Source organism: Pleurodeles waltl, chromosome 10 (genome assembly GCF_031143425.1).
Source record: "Pleurodeles waltl isolate 20211129_DDA chromosome 10, aPleWal1.hap1.20221129, whole genome shotgun sequence".
NCBI lineage: Eukaryota > Metazoa > Chordata > Amphibia > Caudata > Salamandridae > Pleurodeles > Pleurodeles waltl.
The window spans coordinates 1,044,188,088-1,044,200,768 of NC_090449.1; the positions used below are offsets into that span (position 1 = coordinate 1,044,188,088).

The 12,681-nt window shown below is 44.2% G+C and overlaps 1 protein-coding gene across 1 annotated transcript in view; it reads left to right on the top strand.

Moving 5' to 3' along the window:
- Positions 1-12,681, top strand: part of NGLY1 (N-glycanase 1) — a 177,905-nt gene that overhangs the window by 75,294 nt on the left and 89,930 nt on the right. Inside the window, exon 5 of the mRNA XM_069212023.1 lies at positions 7,800-8,019. Coding sequence (XP_069068124.1) covers positions 7,800-8,019 — 220 coding nt within the window. The remainder of the gene's footprint in view (positions 1-7,799; positions 8,020-12,681) is intronic.

Here is a 12,681-nt window from a genome sequence, read left to right on the forward strand (position 1 = left end):
GGCATATTGCCAATTCCCAAGGTCTTCTAGCACGATATGATAGGGCCCACTGGGAGAAAATGGAGGACCTGCTCCAATATCTCCCACAAGAGCACCGGAAAAGAGGACAGGAGTTAGTTTCCGAGGGCCAAACTATTCCCAATAATGCCATTAGGTGTCTATTTCCAATAATAATACCATTAGGTGTGCCACTGACGCTGCTGACACAGCCGCACGGGGCATTAATTAATACTAGCATTATTATTATTAAGAATGCTCTGGGTTCAAACCTGAAATACAACAGGCAGTGCTTAATATGCCTTTTGATAAGTCACTTTTATTTGGAAAACAGGTTGACACTGTAGAAAAACTTAAAGACTCTGAGACAGCAAAGGTCATGGGGGCCTTGTTCACTATACCTCAAAGGGGCACTTTTCATCGGCCACAATTTAGGGGAGGTTTCAAACCAACATATACTGAGCCTTTCACCTGCCAAACAAAACAAAGCACACACTTTTACAACAGAGGTTCCTTTAAGGGTGCCAATAATAGAGGTAGAGGGAAGGCATCCACCTCTAGAGGTTCTGCCTCAAACACACGACAGTGACTGGCTACACCTTCCACCAACACACAGTTTCCAGTAGGAAAAAGGCTACTCCATTTCTGTCCCCAATGGTCCCGTATCACCACAGATCAATGGGTTCTATCAATTATCCAACATGGTTACTGTCTAGAACTCATCTCCATTCCACCAAATATTCCCCTGCACACTCACACATCTTTGCACAACCATCTCACTCTCTTAAAAGAAGTATAATCCCTTCTTCTCAAAGGAGCTATAGAACCTGTTCCTGTATCACAGCAAGGACTAGGAGTATATTCCCTATATTTCCTCATACCAAAGAAAGACAGCTCATTAAAACCAATTCTAGATCTGACCTCTCAATCTATACATACTTTCAGAGCATTTCCATATGCTCACTCTGCAAGATGTAATTCCTCTATTACAACAAAGAGATTACATGACAGCATTAAATCTCAAAGATGCCTATTTCCACATTCCCATACACCCAGCACATCGCAAATATCTAAGATTTGTCATTGCGGGAAAACATTATCAATTCAAAGTACTACCATTCGGGGTAACAGCAGCCCCCGAGGTATTCACAAAATGCTTAGCTGTAGTAGTTGCATTTCTCAGAAGGCAACAGATTCACGTTTTCCCATACTTGGATGATTGTTGGATAGTATTGGCTTTTATTAGCCAATGTCAGAAGCATGCTTGAGACACAGTAAACCTTCTACACAGTCTGGGATTTACAATCAGCTTTCTCAAATCCCATCTCTATCCCTCACAGATAGTCTTATCTGAAAGCATTTCTCAACATCACTCAGGGTTGGCATTCCCAAACCCAGCACGGATGCAAGCTTTCCAAACACTTCTGTCTCAATTACAGGAGAACCATACTTACACAGTCAGACTAGTGATGCAGCTATTAGGGATGATGGCTTCTTGCATTGCCATCGTTGCTCATGCAAGACTACACATGAGTCCACCACAGCAGTATCTGTCTCGTCGGTGGTCACAGTCACAGGGTCGGCTTCAGGATCTTGTGTTGTTGGACCACCTAACTCACCGCTGTCTGCAATGGTGGATTCCCACCAACATTTCAAAAGGGCGGCCTTTTCAAGACCCTGCGCCTCAGATCACTCTCACTACAGACGCATCACTGATAGGCTGAGTAGCTCACCTCAGCAGCCTCACAGTACAAGGCAAATAGGATCCATTCAACAAACTTATCACATCAACTACTTGGAGTTACTAGCAGTCTTTCTAGCACTGAAAGCATTTCTGCCACAACTCTCTCACAAAGTGGTTCTAGTACGCACAGACAACATGACAACTGTGTATTATCTACAGAAACGGTGGGCGCACTCATCTCAGTTGTCCCTTCTAGCTCAGACAATTTGAAAGTGGGTGATTCACAATCACATTCGGTTAGTGGCAGAATATCTCCCAGGAACGGACAAACAGTTTGTGGACCTATTAAGCAGGACGCAGCAACAAGTCAGCGAATGGGAAATTCACCCACAAGTACTTCACCAATACATTTGCCTCTGGGGTACAGCAGAAATAGATCTCTTCGCTACTGTAGAAAACTCAAAATGTCAAAACTTTGCGTCCAGATACCCACATCCTCAGTCCAAGGGCAATGCTCTATGGATGAATTGGTATGGGTTATTTGCTTATGCTTTTCCACCTCTCCCACTCATTCCATTCCTGGTCTGCAAATTGAAACAAACATCACTCACCATGATCCTTGTACTCCTACATGGGCATGTCAGCCTTGGTACACAACACTATTGGAACTCTCTGCGGTTCCCCACCACAAACTTCCCAACAGACCAGACCACTTGACTCAAAAGAAAGGTCAAATCAGACACCCAGATCCCAAAACACTCAATCTTGCGATATGGTTCCTGAAGTCTTAGAGTTTGGGAATTTACAACTCCCTTCTGAATGTATGGACATTCTTAAAGAGGCACGCAGACCTACAACCAGACAGTGTTATGCTGCAAAATGGAAATGTTTTGTACATTACTGTCAACCTCAAAATATTGATCCACTCAAAGCATCAGCACAGGAGAATTTACTCCTCTATTAGACTTCACTTAGCAGCTATAGCTGCTTATCTCCAAAACAGACAACACATTTCTCTGTTTAGAATTCCTGTTATTAAAGCATTTATAGAAGGACTTAAGAGTTATTCCACCTAGGGCTCCTCCAGCTCCAGTATGGAACCTTAACATGGTCCTTACTAGACCTATGGGTCCACTATTTGAACCCATGCGTTTCAATTTCGTTCATGGAAGATTGCAGTTCTGGTAGCTATAACTTCATTAAGACAAGTAAGTGAAGTACAAGGATTTACTTTAGAGGAACCATTTTTCCAAGTACATAAGGATAAAATAGTTCTTAGGTCAAACCCTAAATTCCTACCTAAAGTAATTTCACCATTTCACATTGATCAGTCAGTTGAGTTGCCTGTCTTTTTCCCCACAGACAGACTCAGTTGCTGAAAGAGCTCTCCATATACTAGATGTTAAACGAGCTCTTATGTATTACATTCACAGGACAAAATGTTTTAGAAAATCAAAACAATTTTTTGTAGCGTTTCCAATGCCTCACAAAGGTAATCCAAATTCAAAGAATGGATTAGCTAGATTGATAGTCAAATGTATTCAAACTTGTTGTCTCAAAGCTAAAAGACAATTACCAACAGCTCCTAGAGCACCCTCTTCCAGGTAAAAAGGTTCTTCTATGGCCTTTTTAGGAAACATTCCAGTAGCAGATATTTGTCAGGCTGCTACTTGGTCTACACCACACATATTTACTAAACACTGTTGTGTAAATGTTTTAGCTCACCAACAAGCAAATGTTGGGCAAGCAGTACTTAGGACACTTTTTCAAACTACTGCAACTCCTACAGGCTACCCACCTCTTACGTGGAGGGCACTGCTTTGCAATCTGTTCAAAGCATGTTTATCTACAGCCACACATGCCATCGAACGGAAAATGTAGCTTACTCAGTAGACATCTGTTCGTGGAATGTAGTGCTGTAGATTCACATGTGCTCTTCCTCCTCCCCAGAAGGCTGTAGTCGTTGTAGTAAAATACTTAGACAAATATTGTATATATGTATATGCACTGCATGGACATTTGTTTTTATATACTATCTTTCTATATACACACATACGCTTTACCTCACACGCCTGCGGGAAAACAATCTAACAAAGGACTCAATGCCCATGCTCATTATCACTGAGAAGAGGAGTCACTCAATCTTGTGACTCGGAAAGATTCTTTAGAAGAAAAACAACTTGTAACACTCGGAGCCAAACACTGGATGGCAAACGTATGCAAAGCATGTGAATCTACAGCACTACATGCCAGGAACAGATATCTACTGGGTAAGTAACAATTTCCTTTCTTACAATAAATTTTGTGGTCATTGACCATCACCATAAACTCATTTGTCACCTTAGTACTGGAACAGTTAATGTGATTCTATTAATTAGATGCATCATTGAAAGCCAGTTACTGATGGAATAAGAGACTACTTCCTACTACCATTGTATGAAATTTTAGTGCAGGGCTCAAGTTTTGCAGGTCCATGCTTGAGTAGCTCATCCAGTCCAGGTTTATTTTTTGTATTATGGGATTTGTAGTCAGGGTTTATAAGAGGTCAAAGAAAAATAAAGGAAAAAACCTGGACTAGGGGAGCTAATTATGAATGGTCCTAGGAAACATAAGAGCTCTGCTAACGCAGATGATTTCTCAACCTCAGAAATATAATAAGCACTGACCTGCCGGTCATAGACACACAGGAGAAGTGAGTGTTATACTGGGTGAGCTATATGGACTGATATAGAAGGTTCAAATGGATAACGCCTTTAGTCGCATTAGGGAGGAATGGACAATAATTGCAGCAATTTCTCTTGTAGTTGATTACCTTCAAAATAACATTTTTCCAGTTTAGTCTTGAAAAGGCACTGGTTAAGCCAAAAAAGCCTATGTTACTGGTTACTTTGCATTAGGGTCTGCTTAGTGACATAAGTATACGTGGGAAGTAATAACTTGCAGAAACCCAAGGCATCCAAACTGTAAAGGCTGTGGCTGCCAGTGTCAGAAAGCTAGAGTCAATAACAAATGCTTCCCCAGTGGCGTACAATCTAAACCGCACCACCTTCAAAACCTCAATTTCTGCCTTACCCAACCCAGATTACATGAAAACCACAAAACTAACAATCATGATTTTTTTAAAATTATCATTAACCTGCATGAAATGATCATCCCTACAGGAACAATAACCCCCATCCTACCCACTTCCTAAAACCAACATTTACAAGATTGCATAGGTTTTAATATATATGTATATATAAAGATGTTTTGCATTTGTAATTCACAGCCCTGATGAAGTTCAAACAAAATGGACGAAACGCACTGGCTGTTTTGATATTTTATTGACGAAATAAAGGAATTGAATGCACTCCAACATATTGAGATTATTGCACTTCTGAACATTGGGGTGCACCATTCCGTATTGTATACTCAGAAAACTAGAGTGTTTAAGTGACATGTCCCAATCGTACATGCAACACCTGGTTGTTCTAGGTTCTAATGACGAAAATAAAATATCTTAAATGTGTCCAACACATCATGTTAAAACTTTAAGAGCTTGACACACCTAAACGCAAACAATTGTGGCAAACATGTATTTGGCTGCATTTTCAAGAGGGAAGATTGAACATAACTACAATTTTTGAATTGTTAAATATGTTTAGAGCTGCTAATTTTATAGAATATTTGTAAAACAAAATATTTGGCATTCAGAGGGGGGCCCTGATAACATTTTTTTTAAAATTTCTGCGCAAGTGGGTTTTGATACTAAAAAGTTTGAAGCCCACTGTTCCCAGGGTAACTAGGAGGAGTAGTTGAGGGCTGACTCTTGGAAGTGCTATAGTCTATAAACTCAGAGCACAGCATATACAACATTAACACTCAATAAATCAATGTCCAGCCAGTGCCCTTTCTTTGAAAAGGGGAATTACTTTAGTGCACAATCAACTAAATACTATAACCAAAATGTACAAGATATCAGGTGGAATTACAAATTGGAACCCCTCCAGCCCTCTAACCGTGGCCTTGCACATTACCCTGGGTGCAAGTAACATACCCTAGAGAAGTATCAGAGGGGCCATCTAACCCTGTATATGTAGTAGTTTCCTGTTGTCTGTGAGATACCATAGGGCAATGTGCCCACCAGTAGGCTCCATTCGTGAAAACCAGCAATGGTACTGTAAGGACTTACTGGATAGTAGAAGGCTTCACACAGTGGCTAATGTGAAGTCTAGAGGCTTTTGTCAAGTTGTTCACTATGTAATGTGAGAAGCCTACTGCTTTTGACATATTTACTAAATCCCTTCCTATTGTAATTGACAAAGTGTTTACAATGTAAAACTCTTTGATATTGCTTTGTCAGAGTTCAAATGCATTCCTTTTTGAATTCGTCAAATAGTATAGAATGAAAAGCTTCCTATTGTGCTCTACTTGAAATTCCCATTTAAACCCCATCCTATTGACTTTGTCTGAGGGATCACAACATAAAAACATATACCGTTGCATTTGTCAGAATTCCCTTCGGGAATCCTCATCCTGTTGCATTTGTCAGAGGGTTCAAAATGTAAAGCCACTTTGTATGATTTTTGGAAAGCAGTTAATTGTAAATCCCCTTCCTATACTTGCGTAAGTTCACAACGTACCACCCCTTCTTCTGGATTGGTCACGGTGTTACACCATGCAAAGCCCTTGCCTGTTGTATTTGCCCTGGCATTTGCATTAGAAAATACTTCTACAGATCTTAACACAGTGAATTAACAATCCAACCATGAAGGCATATTGGCTTTAATAATTGTTTTTTGGGGTGTTACACCCCCCTAATAAATGTATTTTCTGATAAATAGTTGGGTACCGGTAATTTCAGTTTGTATGGGGAGGTGTCTGTCGGATTTCACCAGGAATACTTACATGCACACACAAAGAATCGTGCACCCACTGTCTCCCTCTCTGCTTTGAAAGACCTTGAAAACGTTGGCGATTTTTCAAAATATTGTCTTATCTTTTACTTGGTAATGCAACCAGCTCGCATTTTCTCCCTTTCCACAGCCCCTTAGGCCCCTCTCAAGCACCCTGCACATCATATAATGTATTTTATCATTATGTGCCAGAGTAATTGTTGGAACATCTGAAGTTCACCCTGACCCGCCTCCTCCCCCTCCCCCCCAACTCTTACTGACCAAGCTAGGCCCCTGCCTTTGTCATAACATTTCATGGTAAACAGATCAGACAGATGGCATCTGACACATTTCCACATGAAGCAATGAGACTTACAGCCTTGATCAATGGCTACTTAAACTATAACCAACTCAGGGCACCCATATAGTACAAAGTCCATGTAATGGAAGCATTGTTTTCCAAACAACTTATACCCCATCAATTCCAGTATGGAGGAAGATAAATATGTGGGTGGAATCAAAGCCCCTCTCTCAGTAGTGATTTTAAAAGCTCTTTTTTCTCCACTCATATAGACAGAATGCTCTATTAAGCCAGACATTAAAAAGACTGCAGATACGCTAACAGCTGTAAAATGAGTATTCGTCATGGTTCTTAGAGCAAAGGCCTAGACTCTGCTCCCCCACGTTTGTGCTGCAGTCAGTCTGAGCATCCAGACTGAGGATGTTATGGGTCTCGGGTTGTCACACTGGCCTGATGGGCATGTGTGTGTGCCCCAGGTTGCAAAGTGGCACCACCCAGGCAGAAGGTCCTTCCAATCCTCTATTTCCCTGCAGATATACACAATCTCTGCTTGGTGAATCTGCTTCATTTGCCTGCCTGAGACTGACTGACTGCACTTCGGGGGGTGGGGGGGTGTACTTGGGATTGGAAGGTGCAATCACCTTCGGCTCTGCAGCAAACGTAAAGTCAATTTTTAAAGGGCACACAGTTAGTTTAGCTCTGCTGATCTGTGTGAAAAACCAATGAACATGCAGTGATGCAATAATGTATTTAAAATGTATTAGCCTAACCCTTGATTTGTGGCATTTTTTCAGCCCTGTAGGGCCCCCCAAAAAAAAACAATACTTTTGGAAAGATGTTAATAATGTTCATCCTGGCCTTTACAGTTAATGCTCAGTGTTGAAAACATTGGCCTAGAGAGCTGTAAAAGTGTTGTCCCTTTCCATTTACTGCTCTTTTACAGATATCAAGGCTGATGAGGGTGACTTCCTGCTGCTGGAGCTCTTGCAGTGGTTCAAAAATGACTTCTTCCAGTGGGTGAACAGCTTACCATGCACCCAGTGTGGTGGGCAAACACAGACCAGGGAAGCTTTGACCCCATCTGCTGAAGACCTGAGATGGGGAGCCACACGAGTTGAAAATCACTACTGCGATACCTGCAAGTTCAGCAACAGGTTCCCCAGGTATGCCGAAGCTGATGTGTGCTGAAGGACTGCCTGCCTTTGTATTGGCTCTTCGAGTTAACATACTTGATAAATGTGTTGCGCTGGTTCGACAAGGTGCTGCTATTGCCATTGTGTGATGGATGGCATGCCTGAATTTATCTCAGCCACTGGTAATTACTTGGCGTGCACCCCAATCCATTGTTATTTTGCACACCAGGCCACCTCAGTTTGGATCCAGCTACATGCAAATCAGTTTTGAGCCTGCTTCAATAGGAATAGTCCAGCCTACCTGGCAAGCCAGGGTCTCCCTGAGCTGAAACACAATCAACCAAGGACTGTATTTGCCCTTCTTATGGGCTCATCAGCCGGGTATAGCTTTGTTCCAGTGACCCATTGTGCACAGGACCCACACCTGGCAACACCTCCCACTTATGGTGACATACTTAAGGTTTAATTTAAGCATTCCATCCATCACTTTGTTTTTTGAATGACCACGGTGTGTATTTAAGCAATATTGTCTTTGGGCAAATGCATATCAAGGTAGGCATAAATTGTGAGGGCCAAAGGTGAGAAACAGTAAAGAAAAAGGCAAACAATTAGATAAGTGGATAAGAAACTGAGGCAGCCAGGTTGGAGGGATCCATTTAAGATGGAAAACACTGTGATCCTAGAAATATAGCCTACCTCGCAAATTTGGTAATTCTGCAATAATGCTGTTACATTCTATATCTACATTCATGGAAAATGTATGATTCTCTTGATGTCTTCCTCTGATTTTTAACAACTATTTCATCATCTGAATTAATGACAGTATCTTACATTACACCTTTCACTTCTTTTAGTAATCAAATACTGGAGTGACCAAGATAAGCAGTAAAAGCACCACTTAGTGGTGTCTACGTCCTTTCCAGGTCTCACAAACAAGACAGCACAAACTGTTTGGGAAAGGCATATGGTGGGTGTACCACAGACCTACTGTGGGCTTAGAACCCACTGTTGCTTACCATTGGTTGACTTTGTCACTCTCATTTACTTGCTTCTTATTCATTGCTGTGTGTAGGAAGTTGGCTCTGTATGTGCTATTTCAAAGTAAGGAATAGCATGCACAGAGTCCAAGGGTTCCCCTTAGAGGTTAAATAGTGGTAAAAAGAGATAATACTAATGCTCTATTTTGTGGTAGTGTGGTCGAGCAGTAGGCTTATCCAAGGAGTAGTGTTAAGCATTTGTTGTACATACACATAGACAATAAATGAGGTACACACACTCAGAGACAAATCCAGCCAATAGGTTTTGTATAGAAAAATATCTTTTCTTAGTTTATTTTAAGAACCACAGGTTCAAATTTAACATGTAATATCTTGTTTGAAAGGTATTGCAGGTAAGTACATTAGGAACTTTGAATCATTTCAATTGCATGTATACTTTTCAAGTTATTCACAAATAGCTATTTTAAAAGTGGACACTTAGTGCAATTTTCACAGTTCCTGGGGGAGGTAAGTTTTTGTTAGTTTTACCAGGTAAGTAAGACACTTACAGGGTTCAGTTCTTGGTCCAAGGTAGCCCACCGTTGGGGGTTCAGAGCAACCCCAAAGTCACCACACCAGCAGCTCAGGGCCGGTCAGGTGCAGAGTTCAAAGTGGTGCCCAAAACGCATAGGCTTCAATGGAGAGAAGGGGGTGCCCCGGTTCCAGTCTGCCAGCAGGTAAGTACCTGCGTCTTCGGAGGGCAGACCAGGGGGGTTTTGTAGGGCACCGGGGGGGACACAAGCCCACACAGAAATTTCACCCTCAGCGGCGCGGGGGGCGGCCGGGTGCAGTGTTAGAACAAGCGTCGGGTTCGCAATGGAAGTCAATGAGAGATCAAGGGATCTCTTCAGCGCTGCAGGCAGGCAAGGGGGGGCTTCCTCGGGGAAACCTCCACTTGGGCAAGGGAGAGGGACTCCTGGGGGTCACTTCTGCAGTGAAAGTCCGGTCCTTGGGGCTGCGGGTGCAGGGTATTTTCCAGGCGTCGGGACTTAGGTTTCAGAGAGTAGAGTAGTCTGGGGGTCCTCCCTGAGGTGTTGGTTCTCCACCAGCCGAGTCGGGGTCGCCGGGTGCAGTGTTGCAAGTCTCACGCTTCTTGCGGGGAGATTGCAGGGTTCTTTAAAGCTGCTCCTTTGGATAAAGTTGCAGTCTTTTTGGAGCAGGTCCGCTGTCCTCGGGAGTTTCTTGTCGTCGTCGAAGGAGGGCAGTCCTCAGAGGATTCAGAGGTCGCTGGTCCCTTTGGAAGGCGTCGCTGGAGCAGAGTTCTTTGGAAGGCAGGAGACAGGCCGGTGAGTTTCTGGAGCCAAGGCAGTTGTTGTCTTCTGGTCTTCCTCTGCAGGGGTTTTCAGCTAGGCAGTCCTTCTTCTTGTTGTTGCAGGAATCTAGTTTCTAGGTTCAGGGAGAGCCCTTAAATACTAAATTTAAGGGCGTGTTTAGGTCTGGGGGGTTAGTAGCCCTGAGGGTGAGTACACCCTCTTTGTGCCTCCTCCCAAGGGGAGGGGGTCACATCCCTAATCCTATTGGGGGGATCCTCCATCTGCAAGATGGAGGATTTCTAAAAGTTAGAGTCACCTCAGCTCAGGGCACCTTAGGGGCTGTCCTGACTGGCGAGTGACTCCTCCTTGTTATTCTCATTATCTCTCCTGGACTTGCCGCCAAAAGTGGGGGCTGGGTCCAGGGGGCGGGCATCTCCACTAGCTGGAGTGCCCTGGGGCATTGTAACACGAAGCTCGAGCCTTTGAAGCTCACTGCTAGGTGTTACAGTTCCTGCAGGGGGAGGTGTGAAGCACCTCCACCCAGAGCAGGCTTTGTCTCTGTCCTCAGAGAGCACAAAGGCTCTCACCGCATGAGGTCAGACACTCGTCTCAGCAGCAGGCTGGCACAGACCAGTCAGTCCTGCACTGAGCAATTGGGTAAAATACAGGGTGCATCTCTAAGATGCACTCTGTGTGCATTTTTTAATAAATCCAACACTGGCATCAGTGTGGGTTTATTATTCTGAGAAGTTTGATACTAAACTTCCCAGTATTCAGTGTAGCCATTATGGAGCTGTGGAGTTCGTTTTTGACAAACTCCCAGCCCATATACTCTTATGGCTACCCTGCACTTACAATGTCTAAGGTTTTGCTTAGACACTGTAGGGGCATAGTGCTCATGCACATATGCCCTCACCTGTGGTATAGTGCACCCTGCCTTAGGGCTGTAAGCACCAGTGTTCTTTCCCTAACCTGTACTTTTGATTCCCCAATTGGCACACCCTGGCATCCAGATAAGTCCCTTGTAACTGGTACCTCTGGTACCAAGGGCCCTGATGCCAGGGAAGGTCTCTAAGGGCTGCAGCATGTATTATGCCACCCTGGGGACCCCTCACTCAGCACAGACACACTGCTTGCCAGCTTGTGTGTGCTGGTGAGGACAAAACGAGTAAGTCGACATGGCACTCCCCTCAGGGTGCCATGCCAGCCTCACACTGCCTATGCAGTATAGATAAGTCACCCCTCTAACAGGCCTTACAGCCCTAAGGCAGGGTGCCCTATACCATAGGTGAGGGCACCAGTGCATGAGCACTGTGCCCCTACAGTGTCTAAGCAAAACCTTAGACATTGTAAGTGCAGGGTAGCCATAAGAGTATATGGTCTGGGAGTCTGTCAAACACAAACTCCACAGCACCATAATGGCTACACTGAAAACTGGGAAGTTTGGTATCAAACTTCTCAGCACAATAAATGCACACTGATGCCAGTGTACATTTTATTGTAAAATACACCCCAGAGGGCACCTTAGAGGTGCCCCCTGAAACCTTATCCGACTACCTGTGTAGGCTGACTGGTTCCAGCAGCCTGCCACCCCCGAGACATGTTGCTGGCCACATGGGGAGAGTGCCTTTGTCACTCTGTGGCCAGTAACAAAGCCTGCACTGGGTGGAGATGCTATCACCTCCCCCATGCAGGAGCTGTAACACCTGGCGGTGAGCCTCAAAGGCTCACCCCCTTTGTTCCAGCACCACAGGGCACTCCAGCTAGTGGAGTTGCCCGCCCCCTCCGGCCATGGCCCCACTTTTGGCGGCAAGGCTGGAGGAAATAATGAGAATAACAAGGAGGAGTCACTGGCCAGTCAGGACAGCCCCTAAGGTGTCCTAAGCTGAGGTGACTCTAACTTTTAGAAATCCTCCATCTTGCAGATGGAGGATTCCCCCAATAGGGATAGGAATGTGACCCCCTCCCCTTGGGAGGAGGCACAAAGAGGGTGTACCCACCCTCAGGGCTAGTAGCCATTGGCTACTAACCCCCCAGACCTAAACACGCCCTTAAATTTAGTATTTAAGGGCTCCCCTGAACCTGAGAATTTAGATTCCTGCAACTTAACGAAGAAGAGGACTGCTGAGCTGAAAAACCCTGCAGAGAAGAAGAAGACACCAACTGCTTTGGCCCCAGCCCTATCGGCCCGTCTCCTTCCTTTGGAAGAAAACTGCTCCAGTGACGCTTTCCCCAGGACCAGCAACCTCTGAATCCTCAGAGGACTGCCCTGCTTCCAAAAGACCAAGAAACTTCCGAGAACAGCGGCCCTGTTCAACAAAGACTGCAACTTTGTTTCCAGAGGAGCAGATTTAAAGACCCCTGCAATCCCCGCAAGAAGCGTGAGACTTGCAACACTGCAC